General features: G+C 37.6%; 1 protein-coding gene and 1 long non-coding RNA gene across 5 annotated transcripts in view; one reads left to right on the top strand and one right to left on the bottom strand.

Annotated features, from left to right (window-relative positions):
* LIPE (lipase E, hormone sensitive type) overlaps positions 1-23,795 on the top strand; it is a 172,296-nt gene extending 148,501 nt beyond the window's left edge. For all 4 annotated transcript variants that reach the window (XM_085851949.1, XM_085851945.1, XM_085851947.1 and 1 more), the window contains one exon: positions 23,401-23,795. In XM_085851949.1, coding sequence (XP_085708075.1) covers positions 23,401-23,405 — 5 coding nt within the window. In that variant the 3' untranslated portion in view covers positions 23,406-23,795. The remainder of the gene's footprint in view (positions 1-23,400) is intronic.
* On the bottom strand, positions 20,591-21,952 carry LOC147014188 (uncharacterized). The gene is made up of 3 exons (XR_015050678.1): positions 21,638-21,952; positions 21,383-21,541; positions 20,591-21,059 (listed from the first exon to the last, which is right to left on the bottom strand). It is a non-coding gene; the product is annotated as an uncharacterized LOC147014188 (long non-coding RNA).
* Positions 23,796-26,389: the final 2,594 nt, after the last annotated feature.

The raw sequence follows: 26,389 nt of genomic DNA, 5'->3' as shown, positions 1-26,389 counted from the left end.
GCTTGGACAAGAATGAGGGAGACTTGGACAAACAATGGGTATGGGGAGCAGGAGAGTGTTAATGGGGTGGACAAGGTGGATACAGAAGGAGAGAAAACTGGAACTTTAGAAGGAGGAAGGATGGTGTGGGAGTGAGGGATAGGTTAACGATGGAAGAATAGATCATGGTTTTGAACGATCTGAGATGGTGCTGAACAGCTGTCTTGAAGACCTGGAGGGAAGAACTAGATTCAAGAGAACGTGGAAGTTGGTTCCACAGGTGGGAAACAGAGGAAAGAATGAGTGGAGGTGAGCAGTGATCCTGAATTTAGGTAGTTTCACCTGAAGGGGGATGATGGTGGACCATGTGAGCCCTGCAGAAACCTTGGGGGGGGGGGGGCAAAGCACGGAAAGAACAGAGGGTGCAAGATCAGAAAGGAGGTGGTAGAAGACAGAGAGACCACCGACCTGTCTGCAATGGCGAAGTGATGAACCCATAGACTCGGCTTCATTGGGGAGATCTAAATAATCTTGAAGGCCTTTTTACAGCGCGGCGACATCGTGCTATTATATAATTGGCTATTCTGTCCTGTGTCTTCTGTCACACTTATTGTTGGGTGTGATGTGGGCGGAGATTGCCAGATGGATTGTGGGCGGAGATTGCCAGGTGGATTGTGGGCGGAGATTGCCGGGTGGATTGTGGGCGGAGATTGCCGGGTGGATTGTGGGCGGAGATTGCCGGGTGGATTGTGGGCGGAGATTGCCGGGTGTATTGTGGGCGGAGATTGCCAGGTGTATTGTGGGGGGAGATTGCCGGGTGGATTGTGGGCGGAGTTTGGCGGGTGAATTGTGGGCGGAGATTGCCGGGTGTATTGTGGGCGCAGATTGCCGGGTGAATTGTGGGCGGAGATTGCCGGGTGTATTGTGGGCGGAGATTGCGGGGTGGATTGTCGGCGGAGATTGCCGGGTGTATTGTGGGCAGAGATTGCCAGGTGGATTGTGGGCGGAGATTGCCGGGTGAATTGTGGGCGGAGATTGCCGGGTGTATTGTGGGCGGAGATTGCCGGGTGTATTGTGGGCGGAGATTGCCGGGTGGATTGTCGGCGGAGATTGCCGGGTGGATTGTGGGCGGAGATTTCCGGGTGAATTGTGGGCGGAGATTGCCGGGTGGATTGTGGGCGGAGATTGCCGGGTGTATTGTGGGCGGAGATTGCCGGGTGGATTGTGGGCGGAGATTGCCGGGTGGATTGTGGGCGGAGATTGCCGGGTGGATTGTGGGCGGAGATTGCCGGGTGGATTGTGGGCGGAGATTGCCGGGTGGATTGTGGGCGGAGATTGCCGGGTGTATTGTGGGCGGAGATTGCCGGGTGGATTGTGGGCGGAGATTGCCGGGTGAATTGTGGGCGGGGACTGCCGGGCGGATTGTGGGCGGAGATTGCCGGGTGGATTGTGGGCGGAGATTGCCGGGTGGATTGTGGGCGGAGATTGCCGGGTGTATTGTGGGCGGAGATTGCCGGGTGTATTGCGGGTGGATTGTGGGCGGAGATTGCCGGGTGGATTGTGGGCGGAAATTGCCGGGTGGATTGTGGGCGGAGATTGCCGGGTGTATTGTGGGCGGAGATTGCCGGGTGGATTGTGGGCGGAGATTGCCGGGTGGATTGTGGGCGGAGATTGCCGGGTGGATTGTGGGCGGAGATTGAGATTAATGCGGAAGAGCGACATTTTTTGTGCTGAATTGTTTTCTGTGTGACGCCGGAAGTTGATTTTCTGAGCAGGAAGTTGTAATCTTCCTGTTCCGTTAGTTGTTGACGCGCAGTGCTGTAACTCTCGTTCTTCATTGTTTTTCACCAGAAGTGTTTTTAAAACGTTTTGTGGAGGTGATTTCTTCCTCTTTTTTTTTTGGTGACAGAAGTGGTTATTGCAGCGCGGCGACATCGCGCTGTTATACAATTGGCTATTCTGTCCTGTGTCTTCTGTCACACTTATGACCGTGGACGTCCCTTTGATCTGAGGGCTATAAATAGAAATTTGTCCAACGTCACAACTCTTCCCATCATGCATGCTAATTCACCGTGTCGACATTTAAATTTTATAACTGCAAAATTGTTTCATCATCCTTAACCTTTTACTGCCCCCAGCCGCGCGGTATCGAAGTTTTCGCTTCTTGTTTTCCATGGCGTCAAGCTGATCAAGATGCGAGGCTCGGGCAGGGGGTGGACGGGGGTGGAGCAATATTGCATCGATCTGCAGATGAAGGCCTTGTAGGTCGATAGAAGTTCAGGTGTGCCAAGTATAGACTTCGTCGGACAAAGGATGCCCAGTCGGTGACTGGCTTTAGAAGCCAACTTTGAAATCTGTGTGTTTGTACGTTACTCTTTCACAGCCGAACCGTAGCACTTATAAAGCCCCAACTTTTGGGTGTTGGTGCTTCAGCATCTGGGAAAAGTTTTTAAGTTACAACACGTTGGCCTTACTGTCTATTTTGAGGCCACCAAAGGCTGCTATAAAGTGTATGGATAGTGACATGTGGGGTCAGGCAGTGCTGCTGCCGGCACGCAGGGAAAAGCTAACCACCATGAGACCAATAACTCCATAGCTTTTCAATGTCCAACACGTGCTGGGAAAAGCTCACCTCGACGACCAGCGCCAGTTCATCCCTCTCGTATCATACTAAAATACACATTTTGGTGTCTGTCTGACCGCGATACATTTGGCCGTTAATTATCCAATCTCAACCAAACTTTACCGGAGGGCTCGGGGTCACACAATGGTGGTTGTAGCAACTTCATCTGACCCCCATGGGGCATAGTTTTTCGTGCGGTGCCCCTACCGGAAGCACAAATGTCACAAACCATAAACATGTATGATTACCTTTTTAAACAGTCGCTATTCCTGTCTGACACGAAATGGAAATGGAGGAAACCCGATGTTCTTGAGGCAATATAGCCTTATCCCATACCCCATGGACTAATGGACCCTAGCCTAGATCTACTGTACTCTATATACCCCAGAGGGGATAATAACATGACCATTTTTGCAGCTCCCATAGGGAGCGGGTGTACTCGTAAAATAAGTTTGGAACTTGAAAAAGTTTTAGTTTTGCTGTTATTATCATATTGTTACGAATTTGGAAATCAATCTCACTCAACATACAGGTTCCTTTAGCTCAGTTATGTCGATAAGTGCATGTTCCATAGATAGCTCACCTTCCATTGTTTAATGGTCAGAAATCGATTAGATGCGCTGCGATTTAATTTAATAGTTAGTGAGCGATCACAACACAAAAGAAGCCAACCCTCCCCCTCCTCTGCGAGGGGGAGGGGGAGCCCTCCCGTCCCGTGATTTGTGACGTAAACAACTCCCTCCCACCCACGGTTGTGCGGGCACGGGGGGGGGGGATGAGTCACGCCGGAGCGGGGGAGGGGTGGAGAAGAATAAGGAAGGGATCCAATGCTTTGTTCAGTTTTGTTCAGCAGGCCTTCGGGTTCTGCTTGGCTCGGTTCCCTTTTTGGGCTCTGGCTTTGTTCGGAAGAGAGGTGGTTCACTTTTTGTGCTTGGTTCATCGAAAGAGAGTTGAGCTGGTTGCTCGGCTCGAGCTTGTTGGTTTAGTTGTTGTTCATCGAGAGAGGAGCGCCAGTTGCGAGAGTCACGTGTGTTTTGAGCTCTACTTCGTCGTCCGGTTCGGCTGGCTCTTCTTGGTTCGTGGAGCTCTTTGTTCTGCGCTTGGTTCCCGGCTTGGTGCGACTCATTGGCCTCATCTTGGAGGTGGTTCTTCGAGGAAGCGACGCATCGACGGGAAGGATCGGCGCCTCGTCTCACCAGCACGTGTTCAGAAGCGCGAGGGGATTCGCTGTAGTTCAGGAAGGATCGCGGCTCACGGCAATTGGATCCAGCTCCCTCTCGCTGGAGCCCAGGTCTGAACAGCTTGAAGACCACACGAGGTGGAGAGGTTCGAGATAGGTTATGGGTTTCAGCTCATCTGTCCCTCCGAGCTGAACTCCGTATTAAAGGCATCAGCCACCATTTCTCTGGTGTGTGTGTGTGTGTGTGTGTGTGTGTGTGTGTGTGTGTGTGTGTGTGTGTGTGTGTGTGTGTGTGTGTGTGTGTGTGTGTGTGTGTGTGTTTGTGCGCGCGCGCGCGCGCTTGCGCGCTTGCGTACGAGTGTCCGTGGGCCTGTCTAATAAGTAGGAAACTGTTAAGTGCCTGTGTTGTATTTACTTTACATTCATAATAGAACTCGACTGTAGGTTTTTGCTCGTGTCCTGTCCCCTATCCCTATTCATTCATTGCTTGCATGCCTGTGTTCAAATAAATGTTCCCCATTGTTGAATGTCACCTGCTCGTTGCGTCCCTTCCTTCATTGACTGCCATGGAGCGTTCGGAATAATTAGCTGGCTGATTTAAGCTGATAAAACGTACATCTGGTCCGACGGGACTTGGCGATATAAAACCGCTCGAAGCTGCGACTGGATTGTGTTGAAAAGGCCGTGCGCACGTCGAATGCCCGGAAATCTACAACAATATTATGTGCAATAGAGTAAAATGAAGTCGGCAGCTGACAAATTCAATAAGAGCAGGTATGAACATTAACATATTGTCCAGCACTGTGCAGAAGATTGATTGCAGCAGGTCTCCATGGCAGAGTTGCGGCAAAGAAACCACTGTTGAGATCACAGAATTAGGTGAAAAGACTGAAATTTGCAAGGCAACACTAAGATTGGGTATTGACGCAACAATGGAATCGGTTGCTCTGGTCTGATGACTCAAAATTTGAATTATTTTGGATCTAAGAGATGCCGGTTCATACGCTGTAGACCTGGAGAAGGTTATGACATGCAAGGTTTGCAGCTGACTGTTAAACATGAGGGTGACTCTGTGACTGTCTGGGGATGTATCTCAGCTTTTGGTGAAGGAAAACGTGTTAAAATCAATGGAATGCGAACAAAAGAGAAGCACAAGCAGATACTGCAGCACCATGCAGTTCCTAGTGAAAATCATTTAATCGGGAGAGGATTCATTTTCCAACAAGATAATGATCCAAAACACACTTCCAACATCGTAAAACAGTATTTGGAGAACAAGAGTAGGGTGAATATACTGGTTCTAGCTCACTTTTCCCCATGTAAATGAATGGGGGATTTTCAGCGATTCCCTTTTTTTCCCTAAAAATAAACCCCCTTTTTATCCGTTTTTCCCTGCTGTGCAGGGGTTTGGCTTTTTGTGAGGCAATGTTTTATGGTCGGATGCCCTTCCTGGACGCCTCTTACAACACAGGGATATGGTACACCTATTCTAACCGGGGCATACACCGGGACCAGTATATTGGTACTCATTTCGCCGACCTCGGAAGGATGACAGGCTGAGTCAACCCCCTGGTGTTAATTCAGCAGCTGAGCGGGATTCGAACTCGGGACACTGGGATCCCAAGCCGCCACCCTAACCACTAAGCCAACACCAGGCTTTGTATATATATATATATATAACCAGGCTATCCCAAGGTATATTTATTTGTCTCCCCTTTAACCTGGAGGTTGATCAGCTCACTCATTGAACCTATAAAGATTTGTTCATTCTCAAATTCCTTCAATAGTTTAATTTTGTTTGCACAATAATCCCCATCTAAAATATTGACAAACAAAACATTTGAATCTTTATATTTTTTAAGATACCCCTTTTGTGCCATTACGAAATGATAAACTTCTCTTAATGCTCTTGTTTGACCACCTCCTGAGCCACATATCATTTTGAGATTATAGTAAATTGTTTTTTCATTGTTCAATTGATAACCATCAAAGTTTTCAGTCCATTCAAGGATATTCATTTTTTTCTTTACATCCTCGAACTTACTACTTTTTAAATTGATTCGCTTATTTGTTTTATTTACCTTTGTTTTAGTTATTTTTTCAATAAGACTTATTTGATATTTTTCACATTCATTATGTTTTCCATTTATATACCAAGACTGAGATTTTCTCCACTCTTTAGTTTGATTAATACTTGGTTTAACCATTTATATATTGTGAAAAAACGCGGCGGCAGCCCTTAAAAAACCCTAACCCATCTTCCCATCGTTAAAACGCAATCTATTTTATACACTCTATCATACAATATCCATATGGAACACAATCTATTCCATTATCTAAAATAAATCTCTTATCATCAAAGGCTCCTAATGCCTTTTTATTTACTTCTTCACTATATATGTTATGTTTATAACTTCTTATTGTATTCATTTTCCTGTATTCTTCTTTCTTATTCATCAAACAATTATAATAATTTCTAAAAGTTATTGATTTCTTTATTACATATTTCTTTATTCCCTTTAACCTCTTATCAATCTGATCACCATACTTATAAGCATATGCCTTTGCTCTCAATCCAATAAACTCACTCATTACTTTTCCACCCAACTCATCCTTAAACTTACCAATAACCTTTTCATTCTTTTTGGAAAATAACTCACTCTTCTTGCTGAAATTACTTGTATCATATACTCCAATATTTTTCTTCATATCTTCATAAACATCATCAGTTTTTATATCTAGGATAAAACTATCAGTGTCCATATACAACAATGAAACATTTTCACCATACTCTTTCTTTAAGTCATTATACAAATAATCATACATCAATATCTTTGATAAATCAAGAACTGCTGTTCCAATATAAATTGGTTTATCCATTATAATACTTTCCTTTTTCATATGAATTGCAGAAAAGTTCTCTGAAAAAACCTCTTCTCTCTCAAAACTTGGTTTATTTATCAATCTCGAAGCTTCTTTCCAAGATGTTGCGAATCTAATGTTTTGCCTGTTTCTAACATTTTCCATAGTCTTTCCAAATACAGCATTATTCATTAATTTATAAAAGTCCCCTTCAAATTTTACTTTTGTATTTGCTCTCATATCTGTATTGAATTGAATATACTTTTTCACCCAAGGACTTTGTTTAAATTTTAAAACTCTATGAATTTTAGCTACTCTCAATCCTTCTCTCAAAAACTGTTTTAAGCTTCTCTGATGCAAAACATATCCCTCTTTATCATAGAATGTTGTTAATAACTTTTCTGTTGATTTACCTTTAATATTAAAACTTTTATGATAATCACTGAACCATTCTTTCTTTGGGGTTTCTTTCTCACATGCAAAAGGAAGATCTTTATGCTTATTATGAAGATCACTCGGGTACCTCAAATCAACTTCAAAATAATAACCTTCTTCTTCGTCATTCAATTCCTCTTGAGAAGAAATAACAATATTCATCAAAGCCTTTTCATAATCCTTTTCTTCCACCCACTCTAATTTACCATAAGGCAGAGATTGAGACATTGCCCATCCATACAAATTATTAGCATCAAAATACATCAAATAATTACTATCTTTTTCACTATCATAATTTGGAAGATATTTATTATTTGCTTTAGCATATCTTTTTGAACATACTTGTGATATTCCACCTCTCTTGGACTTCTCAATCATCAAAAGCATATCAACATCACTGATTAAATCTATATCTTGTTTTGTCATTTTCAACATTGCACTCCAAGCTAAACCAGGAGCTGTGAAATAGTGGGCAGGATCTAATCCATAACAATTTTTATTATGACAGAGTGATCTAAAAGCTTCAAACACATCAGCTAACAATAAAACATCTGTTTTTAGATATAAATCGTGATATTCTCCAAGGTTCTTTATCTTAAATAATTTCCATATTTCTTGTGCGTGTTTATATTCCTTATCACTTATCTCTTCTTCATAAAGGTTATTATAGAAACTTTCTTTTGATGGAAGTTGTGTTTCTTTAAATCTCATAAATGAATCCATATAATCATAAGGATAAATTCCCTTACTTGTAAGAATTTTCTCTTTACTTTGAATTTCATTCCTTGTTTGAATTTCCTCTCTTGTAAGAATTCCTTCTTTCATCAGAATTTCATCTTTAATCAGAATTTCCTCTTTAGTTAGAATTTCATTCATTGTTCGAATTTTCTTTATAATTAGAATTTCATCTTCAGTTAGAATTTCTTCATTAATTAGAGTTTCCTCTTTACTTTGAATTCTCTCTTTAATCTGAATTTCCTCTTTAGTGAGAATTTCCTCTTTTGGAAAGAATGAATTAAGATTTGGAAAAGAGTCCGTGGAGCTTAGATTTGATGCGAGGTAGGCTAGTGGTGTTCCCATAAACTTGTAAGAATCAAGAAACCGAATACGAGTTATAGGTTTTGTGAATATCATTTTTGTAAATGAAATATACTTTTGACTTGTGTTTGTTATGGCAGAAATATTCCCTGGTGTTTTTGAAAGTTCATTTATAAATAGATGTGTATCATAGTTGGCGCTGTTGTGAAGAAAGACTGGAATAAAAGAAGGTAATTTATAATTAAGATTACAACAGGAATGAGCGGGACCTCTATATTTACCAGTAAGATGACAATGATCCCTAACTTTTGACTCCTTAATTTCCCCCTCACAAATATGACAGATATTGTTCTTTCTAAATTCTAATTTTTCTTCTTTGGTTAATTTCATCGGTTCATTTGTTTCTTTCATTAATTTAGTGAGTCTTATACAATCCTTTTCTAATCGTTTTACAAACTCTTGTGAAGCTTTTTTCCACGATAATGTTCAAGTTTGTTATACTTTTCTCCAACAGATGATTTGATATAATAACAGAAACCACAAGGAATATGTTTTTGATATTTATTTGTATATGATTCTTTTGGATTAGGAGAAGCAGTATTAATCTTTTTAAGGATACACTCAAAATCAGCGTATATCACAAATGGGTGCATGATAGATTTATTATAATCTTCAAAAGAAATCTTTTCACCAGGTTTAGGCATTGTAATTACAGCTGATTTATGATTACTACAATATTTTGAATGTTGTTCTAATCGTTCTTTTGTATGAAATGAATTAAGACATCGCTTACAAGGATATATTTTGTTTGCTGTTCTGAATACCTGAGAAGAGATTAATCTTGATAAATTATTGATGTATGTGTAATGTGAATTCTTTCCAACACTAAAATATAAAAGATCAATGTGTGTTTCTTCATTTTTATAGTTGTTTGAAATTTTTAATATTTGAACTTTGTTTGTATCCGTTAATCCATATACATTAATAGAAAGATTATTCTTTTTCTCAAATTTAGGAATATCTGTTAGTGGCATTGGGAATTTAAAATCTTTAATGTCCAAGGTATTCTCATATTTCATATATTGTTTTACTCTTTCTGAATTACATTTTGGTGGATGTAAGTGAGCAAGAACAGACCAGAGAAAACATTTATTATCATTGTTCTTAATATTAACAACTGCCTTCTTTAGTTTTATTTCTTTTGGTAATTCAATATAAGAAGAAGCTTTAAGAGGGTTTGATTTTAGAATGTGTATATCTAAAAAGATGATTTTTTTTTAATATTGAATCCACTTCCTACCACTGTATTATCAACATCCTCCTCTTGTCTTGATAGTTCTTCATAAACCCCACTATTCAAAAAATCTTGAAATGATGTTATAAAATGAAGATCTGTTCTCATATAAGGAGTTTGTTCTTCATCTTGTCTTTTCATATTCATTTTCACTCCCATATAAAACTTTAAAGTTTTCATTTCTTTTAATGTCTTTTTAATAAATTTTTCAACATCGGGTTTCACTATTTCAATTGATTCAGCTATTGATGATGGACCGGGTTCTCCAAATTGAAAAATCCTTATTTTTATATGCCCTTTAAATGCCCCATCAGTGTTTTCAATATAATAGTCTCCCTTTACTTTAAACTCATTTTTCTTGTGTTTTTGTGATTGAAGATGTTTATTATAACTACTCTTCAAAACATCCTTTGAACAGATATCACAATGTTTTCTTTCCAACTCAAGAGGAGATATTTTATGAAACAGATTAAATGTGTGTTTGTTGGTTCGGAGGTGTTTTCTATAATGTTTATATTCGTGATTACAAACATCGCAGTATGTTGTATTCACCATATTTATATAATAAATCTTTGCTTAAACTAAAATTTTCTTGATGAAAATTTCGTTTGTTTTACAGGTGAATCTGTGCTTAAAACCATTTTATCCTCCAACTTTTTCACTTAATAAATACAATGTTTCAAGACACAAAAGACAAGTTTCAATCAATCTCTTCATTTGTTAAAGATACTGAGAAATATGTCAAGGATGTAAAATTGAACAAAGATAAATATAACAACTATTGGATAAAAACTATTATGGTAAATAATATGAGTTCTTCAATTTCCTTCAGTGGAAGGGCTTTTAGTATACCTGGTAGAACATCAATTAAAGTATCTCTAACAAAAGTTTCTCCTCTCCTTCTAGTAATATATTCAAAACTAGAAAAAGCAATGAAACAAGAAAAAGTATCAAAAAACAAAAACCTTATGGATGAAGCTTTAGAAAGAAAAGATAAGACCATCTGTAATATGCAAGGAGAAATTTGTATTTTTTTCAACAACCCTGAAGATGTAAATCCTGATGAAATAAAGGATGTTAATATATCAGGTGAAATGACATTTCGTTCAATAGTAATTAACGATCATTTTAAAATTACCTTTAATATAAAAAATGTTGTCGTTGAATCTGATAATGAAAAAAAGTATATCGATATCGATGGTAATATACAACTGAAAGTATAGATGAATTTCAGTTTAAGTAAAGTTTTACTTTATAAATATGCTAGACTTTCCTGATTCTCCATATGACAAATTGAGAATTGTCCTGCGTGTGAAAGACGGGGATTAAACACAGAGTCAAAAGCCTATAAACAATGTATATTCTGTGATTATCTTCTAATTAATGATAATAAAAAATATAAAAAGGAAAATAATTCTTTTAGATTTACACCAAAAATGAATTACTTTACAAGATTGATTCGAGAAATGAATGTAAAGTATGAGGGTGATAACACACCTTTCCTTACAAGGGAAGAAACTGAACGTATAAGAGAAATGTTCAAAGGATTGTTGTTGTATATTATTCATGGATGTAATTTTCAGGGAAATATCAACACAAGATATTGTATAAATAAAATAATGGATTATCTTGAAATTAAACCTGAACTTAGGATAAAATATAGAGTTTCTAAAAAAGCCAATAATAAATTAAATAACCTGTTTTTCAAATATATAAATGAATGATTTTTTACCTATTTGGCAAAATAAGATAAAATTTAACAACCATAAAAATCTCCCAAATTCATTAAGATGTCTCATAGTTGGTTCAAGTGGATGTGGAAAAACCTGCTTACTTTTAAAAATGCTCCTCACTCCCAACTTTTTAGATTATGATAATTTAATAATTTTCACAAAGTCGAGTTTTCAACCAGAGTATCAACTCCTCTCACAAGGTTTTAATGCTGGTCTTCAAAAAGAAGATATAATCGGTTTATTTAAACGCCAAAAAAACCTAAATGATTATAACATTGAAGATATAATTCAACTATTTTGTGATACACAGAGATGTAAAAAGAAATCAAATCCTATAACTTGTATTCTTAGTGATAATACGGATGATATACCGTCTCCCCAAGATTTGGATAAATCAAAAAAGAACCTCGTTATCTTTGATGATTGTGTTAATGAGAGAAACCAAACGGTAATGGACAGCTACTACACAAGAGGGAGACATTCTTCTTGTAATTGTATTTATCTTAGTCAATCGTACTTTTAACTTCCTCGTCGTTCCATCAGAAACAATGCTAATACTTTTATTTTATTCAAGTTAAATTCAATAGATATCAATAATTTTTGGAGAGATAATTGTTCTACATTATGTAGTAAAAAGAAATTTGAGGATTACATGAAGCACACGACTGAAAAATATAAATATATTGTTGTGAAACAAGATGAGATATTAAGGGATATATTTTTTGTTTTATAAACAATTACATATATAAATGACAAATATTATTATAAATCTTGTGGGTAAATCTGCTTCTGGAAAAAACTTTCATAAATCAAGGTTCTTGTGTAGTACAAATGAGAATATTATAAATTTACTTGAAGAACACCCCGTGATACGCATTGTATCAACAACAACTAGAGCAATAAGACCTGGAGAAGTAAAAGGTGAAGATTATCACTATATTTCAGTGGAGGAACATATGCGATTGAGGAATGAAGGTCAAATGTTTGAGGAGGTTTCTCTTGGTACAACAAAATATTCACATTGTAAGAGTGAGTTAAGGAAACTAAAATCTGGTGGTGTTGGGATATTAGAAACTAATCCAGAAGGAACGAGACAAATTATTAAACATCTGAGTGGAGTGAAGATTTTATCATTCGGTTTTGATGTTGATGAAGAAACTCAACGCAAACGTATGAAAAGCAGAGATGCAAGTATTAGTGAAGAAGAAATTACAACTCGCATTAATGTTAATAAAGAATTTGATGAAATATTTAAAGAAAATGATTTATTTGAACACATCTACTTGAATGATGAAGAAAAGGAAAATTTCCCTGTTGATCTTTTCAATTCATTAAATGATATTTTACAATAAATAAATGGATGTAAAAGAAAGAGCAAGAAGATTTAAGGAACATCAAGAGTTGGTTTCAAAAGTTGTAAAACAACAGGAAGACATAAAGAAGAAACGCAGACAGAAACTAACAGGCAAAGAAGCATTTGAAAGAAAACAAGAGAAATTTTTTAAACCACTTTTAAAAACTTCCCAAGAAAAAATGAAAGATGTTTCCACAGTTCCCACAGTAGAATATACTCCCAGAAAGCTACAAATGTTAAAAGATTTCAGTCAAATGATGGAGGAAGAATTAGAGCATATTGGAGAATTAGAATATCATGATGAAGAATTATTTCAACAACTGGAAGAGATTAATCAACCCCCTGATTATATTGTGAATGCTGTTCAAAACAATGAATATTCAGCGGATTCAAAAACCAAAGCAGGACTCATTCCAACAGAACAACCAGCAATATTTCATCTTGTTCAAGAAAAGGTATTGATATTTAATGATGAATTAAGGTTCTTGGGTTCTGCTCAACCCCCTGTTAAACTAACTCCGAGATTAATGTTTCTTCTCACAAAAGATGGAAGACAAGGTTCAACTGTGAGGGATGAATCAAAGTATATTGATAAACCATTGGATATGGAAAATAATGATGATAGAGTATATATTGATCTGCTGAACACTCTAAATTATAAGGTTATTCTTTCTGGTAAAAGTAGGAAGAATGAGAAGGAGAAACACATTATTCAGGCTTTAAGTATCCTTGGTTCAGGTGTTAGTTTTCTTCCAAATGACCCATTGCAATTAGTTAATAGACTGTTGTTGTTGTTAGGCAGTAAGAAGGCTGGAAATAACAATTGTTTTAATGAAGCATCAGCCACTTTAGACCAGTTGATGAACATGAAAATAATTAATAAATCTCAATATAAAGACATTTTATCTCGTATTAAATAAGATGAGAAGCACAATCCTTAGTTTCAATTTCACAACAAGCGACCACACATCTTCATTCCCATACCCACTACAACTTGACACAACAAAAGAATATGAGGCATCTTTATTGTCCATGGAAACTTATAATACCTTATTTAATATAACTGATAAAAATGACAAGTTTAGTTATAATCCCGGAAGTGGATACAAAACGATAACAGTCTCACCCGGAGCATATGAGATTTCTCAAATATCTTCCGAAATTGCTCGTCTTATGAAAGAACAGGGTGATGAACCAAAAAATATTGTTATAAACATTCAAAAACATACTTCAAAATCAACGATTAAAGTTAAAAATAACTACAAGGTTGATTTCACAATTGATAATTCATTTAGAGAGTTATTGGGTTTCTCCTCAAAAAAGATTGAAACTAATGGGACGTTTTACAGTGATAATGTCATTCAAATATCCTCAGGAATAAATTCGGTGTTAATTCACTGTGATTTGATTGATGGTGCTTATAATGATGGAAAAAAAACAAATACAATATTTTCATTCAGCGCATACTCAACCCCAATTGGTTATAAATTCAATATGGAACCCAAAAATTTGGTTTATCTACCTGTGTCAGGAAAAACCATACACAGAGTAAATTTTAGGATAACCGACCAAGATAATCGTGTGATTTCTTTTAATGGAGAAGTTATATCTATCAGAATTCACCTACGTGAAGTTTTCCAATAAATAAATACGATGGTTATTGTGAGGAAACACGAGTTGGGAAAATATAAAATAATTACAGGGGATGGGATGTTCCTTTCCCCATACTACAAGGGTGAAGGTATGTATCTTGGTAGAGGATACTATAAACCTAAGAGACAAAGGGGTGTTGGACATCAATTTAGAGGAGATGGGATAATTGATACTCTCATGGGTATTGGTTCAACTATTCTTAAACATAAAGATCTAATTGGTTCAACTGCTTCTGCTGTGGGAAATGTAGCAGGTGCTGTAAAGAGTATAAAAGATGCTCAGAAGGAATCTCATAAATTACAAGCAATAAAAGAAATTAAGAAAGGCAAAACTCAGTTGTCCCCCAAGAACGACAGAAAATAATTCAAATACTTGGATCAGGGTTTCAAAAGTTTTAACATCTTTTTCCTAAATAAATACAAGTATGGAAGCAATTGATAGTATCTATGATTTGGATGATACTATTATTATCTCAAACTCCACTAAAAAAGAAGATTACTTCAAGGTAAATGCAATAACTGGAACAGACTGGAATACGAATGGTACAAAAAGTTTTGAAATAAATAATCAACAAACCTATTTGAATCTCTCCGAAAGTTTCTTGTTGTGTAAATTTAAATTCACTAAAGCTGGGAATAACACAAACGCTACACTTGTAAATGATTTCTTCTGGAAAATGTTTGATAGTGTGCGTTTGTATATTGGAACACAAGAAGTTGAAGCGGTTGATTATGTCTCTGCTGTATCTGAAATGATAAAATTTACACTCTATACATTCAGTGATAGAATGGGAAAGGGGTCTGTCGAAGGTTTTATTCCTGATATGTCAACGGGAACAAACACAGACCCTGGATATATTCAAAGGAAAGGAGCGTATAATGATGATACAAAAGCAGAAAATAGTTTTACTGTGGCGGTTCCTCTTAAAGGTATATTTGGATTTTGTGATCATGATAAAGTTCTGTATGGTCTTAAAATTAGATTTCAACTACAAAGGAATGATAATGAAAATCGATTGCTTTTTGGTGTTGCTAGTGCTTTTGGTGAACAGAATAAATTTGTAATTGAGGAGATGAGTTGGTATATCAGTGAATATACTCCTAATCTTAAAACAGAAGAGATGTTGAATCGAAGACTTAACTCAAAGAAACCACTCAGTGTATCATACCTCAAAAGAAGATGTCAACACGTTAAACTCAATCAAACTACTTACACGTGGAATTTGGGTGTTCTGGAAGGAAAGTCACGATATCTGTGGATCATTTTTAAAAAGCCAGATGGTGATACTGCGACTGATAAGAATAATGCATTGAGTGATAATGCTAGGGTGAAACAACTTCGCGTTTCTCTAGATGGAACATTTTATCCACGAGATAGATTGGAAATTAATTGGGAAAAAAATGATTTTGCTGAAGCGTACAAGTCTTACCAAAAGGTGTGTGAAAGTAATGGAAATAAAGAACCTATTTTGGATATGACAGCATTTAAAAGTTTGTATACAATCTATGCGTTTGACCTGAGCGCGCAAAAGGAAACTATAAAGTCTAATCGAGTGGATACTTCCCTATACATTGAAAGAGGAGAGAGTGAAGAAGTTGATACATATTGTTTGCTTTTGGAAGAAACAGAATTGTAGATTAATACAGATAATGGTGTGATGATTAGTCTCACATAATTTTTTGTTAAATAAATGAGTGGCAAAGTACCAACTGGGGTATATGTTAATCAAATCAATCTTCATAAACTATCATCTTGTGTTCAAAATCAAAAGCCTTGTACGATTAACGTTAATACAATTCAGAGAAAAGGAGCAGTAAGAATTGATGTTTTGCTCACAAGAGAACAGGTTAAAATCTTGAATGACACTGGCTCACTTAAAATTAAAATGACAAAACCAATGTTGAAAAAATATTCAATAAGAGAGACGAGTGGAGGATTTCTCCCATGTCTAATTCCTTTATTTGCTGGTTTAAGTGCGGTTGGAGCATTGACGGGTGGTATTTCAACAGCGGTGAAAACTGCCAACGAAAGGAAGGCTCAACTCCAGGCTCAAAAAGAATTGGAAAGACATAACAAAGAGTTGGAGAAACAAATTAGTGGAAGTGGCGTAATTGTAGATTTTGCTGAAAAACTTGAAGGTCTGCCTGATAAAGCGAGATTGTTAGTTGGAGATATGCTTTCTTCTATTGCACAAGCAGGTGTAAAATTAACGAAAAGAGGTAATGGATTATATCTTTCTAATAAATAAATGAGCATTGATGAGTGGTTGGAAAAATTTGGAAAGAATACAACATCAAATTTACAACTTGTCAAATATTGTAAGAAATTAAAAATTCATAATGTGGTTATTTGTATGAGAGATGAATTAACAAATGTGCCGAAACATACAAAGAATATTATTATGAACTTAGAAGATAATAATGGGAACGGTTCTCATTGGGTTTGTATTTTTAATAGTCAAGACAAATATTATTTTGATAGTTTTGGCCTTCCACCACCTGTTGAAGTTATAAAATTCTTACAGAATGGTGTTTATCAAACATTTCAAGTCCAAGAATTAAATTCCAAGTGTTGTGGTCAATTATGTCTATATGTGTTATTTCAACTCAACAAAAATAAAAAATTTTATGATATTATTTTTAATCTAATATAAATGACTTATGTTGGTAAAGATGGTTCTATCTTTGGTGTATCTCAAGAACTGGATATTGATTTATCAAATTATTACACAAAGGCACAGGCTGAACGACATAAATATAATATAACCAAAAATATTAACATGAAAAATGCTTTTAAATTAAAAAATTATCCAAGCCCGACTGACGCGAATGACTTGGTGAGATTAAGCGATTTATCACAATATATATCCTTAAATAAAACGGCTGTGTATTCCAAAGATACAGAAGTGTTGATATTATCTCCAGGTCATACAGAATTCACAGTTCGAATTAAAATAAATTTTTATAAAGAAGGGCGTATCGTTTGTATGAGAATAGAACAATGGGGGTATGATATGAATGATTTAGGGTATAATTGGTCATTTAAAATTAACCTCGAAGACCTGGAACAAATAAATCAGTCTCGTAAGGAAGAATATTATCCACTTGGTATCGAGAATGAGTTTTGTGGGTCCACGATTAGTAAACAACAAATAAAAGAATTTAATAAGGGTAAATATAATAATGGTTTTGCCCTTGTTTATCTCATGAAAACAGAAAAAACAGGATTATATATAATCAGTAAGGAAATACAAAATGATTTAACTATGGGAAGATGGGGAGGTGTTTCGTGCCATAATATTATTCTAACATATATTTCTAATACATAAATGACAGCAAGAAGGCTTCAAGAAAATTATCATTTCTGTGTCCAAGCATACCTTCAAGAAAAGGGTATTCGGTATTTTAATAAATATGTTCTACAACATAAGAATGAGGTATTTTCAATAAAAGATTGGCATTATGCTGATGTTGATAAACCGACAACTTTAGATTTAATTAGAATGTTAAATAATGAAAAAATTATAAAGTTAAGAAAAGGTAAGGCTCTTTTAGAAATTCAAAAGAAATTTTATTGGTTTCCTGTTGTAAAAAAAATTATTTTCGATGCAGGAATAACAAGAAATCCTGATGAATATATGTATAATATTCTATGGGGTGTAAACGATTCAAGGATAGTAAGGGATGAGGAAGGAGTTGAAGAAGAGAGGGAAGAGGAGGAAAATGAGAAGAGAGAGAAGGAGGAGAGGGAGAAGAAAGAGAAGGAGGAAAGAGAGAAGAGAGAGAGGGAGGAGAGGGAGAACAAAGAGAAGGAGGAAAAAGAGAAGAGAGAGAGGGAGGAGAGGGAGGAAAGAGAGAGACAAAATAAAAATCAAAGAATGGAAAACAGTGAGTTTCTGAAAAGATTGGTGGTATTACAGAAAATAACTCAACCCACCGAGGAGGAAAACAAAGAATTGACAAGTCTATTTGCAATATTTTCTTCAAGACTATTGACATCGTCAAGCTATTCATTTTAATTCAAGTTTTTTCTTAAATAAATGGAGGAGAGAGTGAAGGCATTTCTTAGGATTCTTTATGTTTTAAAAATTAAGATTCAAATGTGCATGTTGGAAACTAAAAAGGTTTTTGCACTCTGCAGGACTTTTTCACATAAATAAATGAGTTATTGTCTCAAATGTAAAAAGAAAACTAATACTAAAAATATTTCATATATTAAAAGTAAAAATAACAGGGTTATACAAAAAGGTATATGTTCGGTGTGTGGTTCAAAAAAAAATCAATTTATCTCCAAACACAAACTCGGAGGAGATATACAAAAGTTTTTATCAGGAAGTAAATTTACAACTACTGGAATACCAGGGGAATTACATCTTCCAGGGTATTCTTTCTGTGGTCCAGGCACAAACTTGGATAAAAGATTAGATGAGGCAGACAATCCTAAATCCTGGAGTCAGCCTATCAATAGAGTTGATGAAGTGTGCATGAGACACGATATTGATTATGGGAATACCACAACGTTGGAAGAAAAGCATGAAGCCGATAGAGAAATGTTGTATAATTTGTCTCTGATACAAAATCCAACCTTGAGAGAAAAAGTTGATCGGTTCATTGTGAAGAAGATGATCAGTGCTAAATTGAAACTTGGACTTGGAAATTCAAAAAACTTGTAAGCTCTAATGATGCCATTCAGACTGAAGAGCAATTAGCTGATGAATTACATAAACCAATATTCACAAAGTTTCAGAGAAGGAAAGTTTATTCCAAGGAAGTAGATTATATCTGGTCTGCTGATTTGATTGAACTCAATAATGATAAGGGGTACAAGTATGCTTTAACCGTTATTGATTTGAGGAGTAGATATGTGTGGGTTGTCCCTTTAAAAAACAAAACAGGTAATACTCTTATGTTAGCTTTTCAACAGATATTTAATAAAAGTAAGAGAAAACCTAAAAAATTGTGGACTGATGAGGGTAGAGAGTTTTATAACGACATTTATGAATTTTCTAAAAAATAACAGTATTACATTATACAGTACCTTTAATGAAGGGAAGGCAGTTGTTGTTGAACGTTTTAATCGTACCTTAAAAGAGAGACTATAAAAAAATTCACACAACTCGGTTCACAACAATGGTCATCTTTTATTCAGGATATTGTGGATAAGTATAATGACACGATTCACACGGCAACAAATATGAAACCATCAGAAACATTTACAAAATTAAAATATGAAAAAGAGATTAATGTCAGAAAACCTAAGTTCAAAGTTGGTGATATCGTAAGAATATATAGGTGGAAATCTCATTTTGAAAAAGGTTATACGAAAAGATGGACCAACGAGCTTTTTAAAATTGTTGATGTAATAGATACGGTTCCTTGGACTTATAAGATATATGATTTGGAAGGGAAAGAGATTTTAGGTTCATTTTATTCACAGGAATTACAAAAGACAAAGATAAATTGAAATTTTTTGACTCCGCCCCTTTTTGGCTCCACCCACACAAGCCCCACCCACACAAACCCCGCCCACACAAGCCCCACACAAACCCCACCACACACAAACCCCACACAAGCTCCAATAAATTGAAATTTTTTGACTCCGCCCCTTTTTGACTCCACCCACACAAGCCCCACCCACACAAGCCCCACCCACACAAACCCCACACAAACCCCACCACACACAAGCTCCACACAAGCTCCACACACACACAAGCTCCACCCATATTCACATAATTAGTGATTAGTTAATTAGTTCCCCCACACACAACATGTTTATTTAATTAAAAAATTATCCACCCATCCACACACGCCCCACTCATCCACCCATCCCTCCACCCATCTCTCCACCCATCTCTCCACCCATCCATTGATCCACACAAACCTCATCCACATTCGCCCCTCCCACATAAGCTCCACCCACATAAACCCCTGCCCACATAAACCCTGCCCACATCAACCCCTCCTACATAAGTCCTGTCTACACAAGCTCCACACACATAAACCCTGTCCACATAAACCCCTCCCACACAAGCTCCACCCACATAAACCCCGCCCACACACATCCCGACCACACAAGCTCCACACAAAAACTCCACACACATAAACCCTGTCCACATAAACCCCTCCCACACAAGCTCCACCCACATAAACCCCGCCCACACACATCCCGACCACACAAGCCCCACCGAAGCCCCGCCCACACAAGCTCCACCCACATAAACCCCTCCCACACAAGCCCCACCCACACAAGCCCCACCCACACCCCGCCCACACAAGCCCCACTGAAGCCCCGCCCACACAAGCCCCTCCCACACAAGCCCCACCACCCCATCCCCCCTGTGCGCCCCCACCTTTGACCCACCACCTCCCTCATCCCACCCCCACCCTTCCCCACACACACACATGGGGAGGGGAGGGATGGGATGAGGGGGTGATGGGTCATTGGGGGGCGCACCTACCCTCCCTTCATGTTTTGATCCTCTTCTTGTAATTCAGAATCAAGTAATTGTATACAAAACAAATATAATTTATTAATATTGAAAATATTAAATATTCATTTGCGAGAATGTATAATCTTTCCCAGCAATCTTCTCCAGATGTCTTGTGATTTCGAAACTCAGACACCATATTCTGTTTTGAAACAAAAAGTGGATAATAATTACATGGTAATATGAGTAAGCCTCGTTGACCACTGAATTAACACACCAGGAGGCCGACTCAGCCTGTCATCCTTTCAAGGTCAATAAAATTAATTCCAGTGTACTGACAAAACCGCGTTCAAACTAATGATGCAACCAACATTAGACGACATTCTAAAGAGAGAGTGATATTAATAATAATTCAGAAATATTTACCTCCAGAAAATCATGTGTTGTACAAGATTGCTTCAACAGCTGATGTGCGATAGTGCTGAAAAAAAAAAATAATAAGTCATGGGTATAGATGAAGAGACACAGACAGGGCAAGCAACACACACACACACACACACACACACACACACACACACACACACACACACACACACACACACACACACACACACACACACACACACACACACACACACACACACACGCACACACACACACACACACACACACACACACACACGTGTCTCACCATTGGTTTAATTCATTCGAGATCAGAGACCAGTCATTATAAATCATTGATCTCTTCAATAAGAGCAGAGAGAGGTAGGTAGAAAGACAGACACACACACACACGTGTCTCACCATTGGTTTAATTCCTTCGAGATCAGAGGACGTGATAAGACTTCATGCCACTCATTGAAAATGTCTTTCAATTCTCTTCTAAAATCATTGATCTCTTCAATAAGAGTATTAATTTCATGAACCACGTCGTGATACGTAAACTCAATTTCTTCCAATGCCCTGTCAGGGAAAATATATAGATATATATCAGAATTATCATGATTTAATTAATAATCATTTGCTTCATCGTTCAAAGAGAAAACCAAACAAACTTACCAACTCTGTAGTAAGCTTTTGCCTTCATCGGAAGAAAGATCATCCATGTCTCAGTTGTAAAAATGAAAATCCCGTCTGGCAGAAACTTTGTCTGGTGAATCACTTATAAGGCAACGACGAGGAAATTCCCTAAGCATTGGGTGCGGCCACAGGAAATGACAGCTTGGAAAATAACTGGGCGATTGTATGAATCATTTACAAAACATACTTAAAATGGTTTTGATTCAAATGTTTTCAGTTCGTGTTCTGAGATAAAATATAAACACGAGACCTTGTCTCACAGAATAGTTCCTATTTTTTCACAGCATGACTGTCTAAAACCACACAGCACGATCGTGTCAAAAAACACTTCCTCATTTTCACGGCATGAACTGAAAACATTTGAAACCAAACTTTTTTTATGGCGTGGTTTATACACAAAAATGATTTGCAACTCGGGCGGTGGTCAGATGAGATCATTAAGAGAAGTTTATCATTTCATAATGGCACAAAAGGGGTATCTTAAAAAATATAAAGATTCAAATGTTTTGTTTGTCAATATTTTAGATGGGGATTATTGTGCAAAGAAAATTAAACTATTGAAGGAATTTGAGAATGAACAAATCTTTATAGGTTCAATGAGTGAGCTGATCAACCTCCAGGTTAAAGGGGAGACAAATAAATATACCTTGGGATAGCCTGGTTATATATATATATGCAAAGCCTGGTGTTGGCTTAGTGGTTAGGGTGGCGGCTTGGGATCCCAGTGTCCCGAGTTCGAATCCCGCTCAGCTGCTGAATTAACACCAGGGGGTTGACTCAGCCTGTCATCCTTCCGAGGTCGGCGAAATGAGTACCAGTATACTGGTCCTGGTGTATGCCCCGGTTAGAATAGGTGTACCATATCCCTGTGTTGTAAGAGGCGTCCAGGAAGGGCATCCGACCATAAAACATTGCCTCACAAAAATCCAAACCCCTGCACAGCAGGGAAAAACGGATAAAAAGGGGGTTTATTTTTAGGGAAAAAAAAGGGAATCGCTGAAAATCCCCCATTCATTTACATGGGGAAAAGTGAGCTGGAACCAGTATATTCACCCTACTAACAAGGTTACAGCTGGTGTTGTCAAAGTGTTGGAATGGCCACCCAGTCTGGACATGAGTCTCATTGAGGCCATTTGGGATTACCTGGAGCAGAGAAGAACAAGAGGAACCCAACTAACCTTACAGAACTGTGGAATGTGTAATACAGGATATTTGGCACAATATTCCTGTTAGAGTCCCTCGGTTGTAGGAAGCATGGTTGAAAGAGCGATGGCACTCAAGAAGGCAAAGGGTGGACACACAAAGTGTTGATTAATACTATAAAATGACACTGTTCTTGTTATTTGCCCAAGCAGTTTGTTTCAAGCGCATTTATAAAGGCTGTTAATTTGCAATAATAAACACATTTGACTGTTATCACTGATAATTTGATGAATATTTCGAACCCAAACTTTTGAACAGCACTGTATGTTTGTAATCTGATTGTTTACTGAGAGTGATACGGGCAGCAGACCATTATGTTCCGATTCTGCACACTTGCATTCCAATTTTTCTTTATTTTGACCACCAACCCACCCCTCCCAACCCCAGCTCCACTTCTATTCTTTCCTTTGCCATTTTGGCATCGATTTATCTGTTTCGGATGGACCAATAACTTGTGAATATATCTCCTAAATCCTTTGCTTTTCTGCAGTAAGCAAAAGTGATTAACCCTGTATTCATTCCCTGCTTTACCTGAACAGCTTGAAGGAATCACTGAGAGGCAGAAACACCTTAATCGTGCAACGAAGAAACCTTTTTGCAATAACTGAAATGAACATTGTTATGGAAATGTAAATTTGCACTGGTTATTTTTTTTGTTTGTTTTGTTTTGTGTTTTTCTTGCACTTTCACTTTCATTTCCTTTCTTGTTGTTTATGCTAACTTGTTAATTGTTTTAAAGCCATCTTTCCCCTTTTTAAAGTTTTTTTTTTTTTTTTTTCCTTCTTCCTTCATTTTCCCACTTGACATGATTTGCTGTGTCTTTGTGATTGATGACATGTTTTTAATGTCTGTGTGTCTTCCTTTTATCTCTACCTCACCTTGCTGTGGCTGCACAAATTGAATTAATAAATTTGTCCAAACCAAACTTTTGAAACTGACTGTCTCTCTGATGTGTTGATTTGATACGGTAGGGGAGGTGTGAGAGGGTGAAAGAAAGTTGTCTGATCCACATTAATTTGGAGAAGCAGATCATGCTGATTTTGCAGCTAACTCCAAGCAGGGAGATAAGACGGTTGGCTTTACTTCCCAGCATTTGAAATGACATTAAAAAAAAAAAACTACAAATATCCAGAAGAGTAACCATAAACCTTTCCGATCTTGAACAAAATTTTACTGACCTCGCATTTGAATTAAGAAGTGACAAAGAATTTAATTATTTCAATAATAGCTGCATTGATGTTAACTTTGTTAAACCATCATTTGATCCGTCGTATGTGGTGAGAGGAGTGACTGTGGCAGGTGTGATTGAGGGAATTTTATTTCCTTTCATTTCCTCTTTTTTGGCAGGGATACATGTTTTTGTGGCTGTGCTCTGTAGTTGATCCCTGATGTTGGCTTAACTATTAAAGTTGTTGGCATAAGCCCCCCCTGTTGTGTGCTAAGTTTGAGGGTCCTGAGTTTGAGCCCTTGTCGTGTATTACATAACACCTGGTGGGTTGGCTCAACCTTTCGTTCTTCCGAGGTCGGCAAAATGAGTGTCAGCTCAATGGGACAAATGAGCCATTTGAGTATCCTGCGTCGGAGTGGCGACCCATTCAGGATTGTGCCCCCTAGCTCAGGAGAAATTGCCTTGGCAGCCCTACGTGTTTGAAAACACGAAAGGAGTGCTTATTCTTATTCTCCTTCTTCCTCTTCACCAGTTATAATACACTTGTTATGTTAACTTGCTAAGATTTGTGCTGAAGTCTGTCATGGTGAAATTGAGGCTGGTGTTCACTGCTTTCTCAATAACCTGCTTGATTGATAGAGCATCGGCTTTCTTGACATTCTCCACTCAAACAGCTTGCAGGTGACCACTCTGCACTTGGAGTATCTGGCATACAAGATCTCAGCTTCAATAGGCAGTGCATCAGCATTCTTGAGAACAAAGGCCTGTTTCAATTATTCATTGTGATAAGTGAGGCTTATGTTTCGGCCATTCATCTGATCCAAACAACACATCCCTTTTGAGATTTAAAATAATTTTTTTTAACTGGGATTAAAAAATAAAAAAACTGATGGCACCTGCTTTGCAATTACATGATGTGAAAAACAAATTGTCATGTGGAAAAACGAGAGCTTGTCTCCCATGAATATATATATATATATATATATATATATATATATATAGAAATATGAAACGGGGGGGGGGGGGAGGGGCGGAGTGAAAGAAAAGGTTGTACGTATTTCGAAGTATATCTACCTTTTGACCATTCCAACATGCGCATATTACAATTCAAGGCCCAGTTTTGCAATCACTTGCAATGAATTCACATCTGGAGAGTTTAATATCTCTGCAAACAAAAAATAATGTTCACTATCATGAGATGAAGAAAGTTGCACATTTATGAGGAATGTCCCACTATATAAGAAGTACAAGTACCTGACTTGCCACTGGTAAATGTACTCATTGATAAAATCATCCTTCTTTCCATTGGCACAGGTTTCCGCCGTGTTCACTGTCCACATATATGGATACGGTAAAATTCACAATCAATGGTTTTCATTTTCTGTGTTCACATATGTCTGGAAACGGATACAGATACGGTATGGAGATATGGATACGATTATTCTGATCACACTGTGTTGCGATTGGTACCTTATCCGAATGCCACTGTTCGGTGATTTTTCCGCCAGTCTTCAACATGTGGAGCATTGTGAACCATGCCGTGCTATTCTTCTCTGATCAATGCTGGAGCGGTTGATGGAGCTTGTGAGAGGAAATCTTTGCCCTTACAACTCAAAACTCTCTGAGCATCTCAACTCTCATCTGCAGTCTACTCACACCATCTCTTCCAAGAAAGCTTTGTACATCCATCCATGGGGGCATTGCCCTGCCTGTGAAGCATGTGGATGACGGTTTACAGCTGGGCCCAGATGCAAACCCAGCCCAGACAGCTCAGAGGGCAGTATTCAAACCACTAGGGCCTTGGCCATCATGCCAGCCCACTTCCAAAAGGGAAAGGGAAATTTAAACTAATTGAAATATGCTCAGGTTGTGGCTTTACCAGTGAATGCCGACCTCTTTGAAGGAGAGAGACGTGTGTGCTGCTACTCATGGGCCTGGGGCCAGGAGAGAGTAGATGAGTGTCTGTATACAAACCTTTAGTGGTAAGACAGATGCATGAACATTCAATCATTCATGACATTAAATTTACGTCAATTAATTATAAAGGGGGTATGGATGTCTTAGGATTACGTTCATTCTACATTACAAGACAATCTCGCCACAAGGGTGAACAAATTATCCACTCGTCATAGTCTCATCCCATGCCTTCCCCCCAAAATTAGAAAAATTCACCAATCAGGTTTAATAATATCTGAACAGTGACTGGAAGAGGAACAGTCCCTGGAACTCCTTGGCCTCAGTATCTTCCATAACCTTTCATGGGAGAAGCATATCATCAAACAAGCATCAAAGGCTCATCCTTATCTGGGTATTCTCCATCGAGCTAAGGCATTCCTGAGCTGCACTGAGCTTATCATGGT

The sequence above is a fragment of the Eptatretus burgeri genome, chromosome 13, assembly GCF_056783735.1.
Source record: "Eptatretus burgeri isolate ZD-2024b chromosome 13, Ebu_testis_v1, whole genome shotgun sequence".
Classification (NCBI taxonomy): Eukaryota; Metazoa; Chordata; class Myxini; order Myxiniformes; family Myxinidae; genus Eptatretus; species Eptatretus burgeri.
Note: the sequence above shows the minus strand (reverse complement) of the source record. Positions and strands in the feature narration are given on the sequence as shown.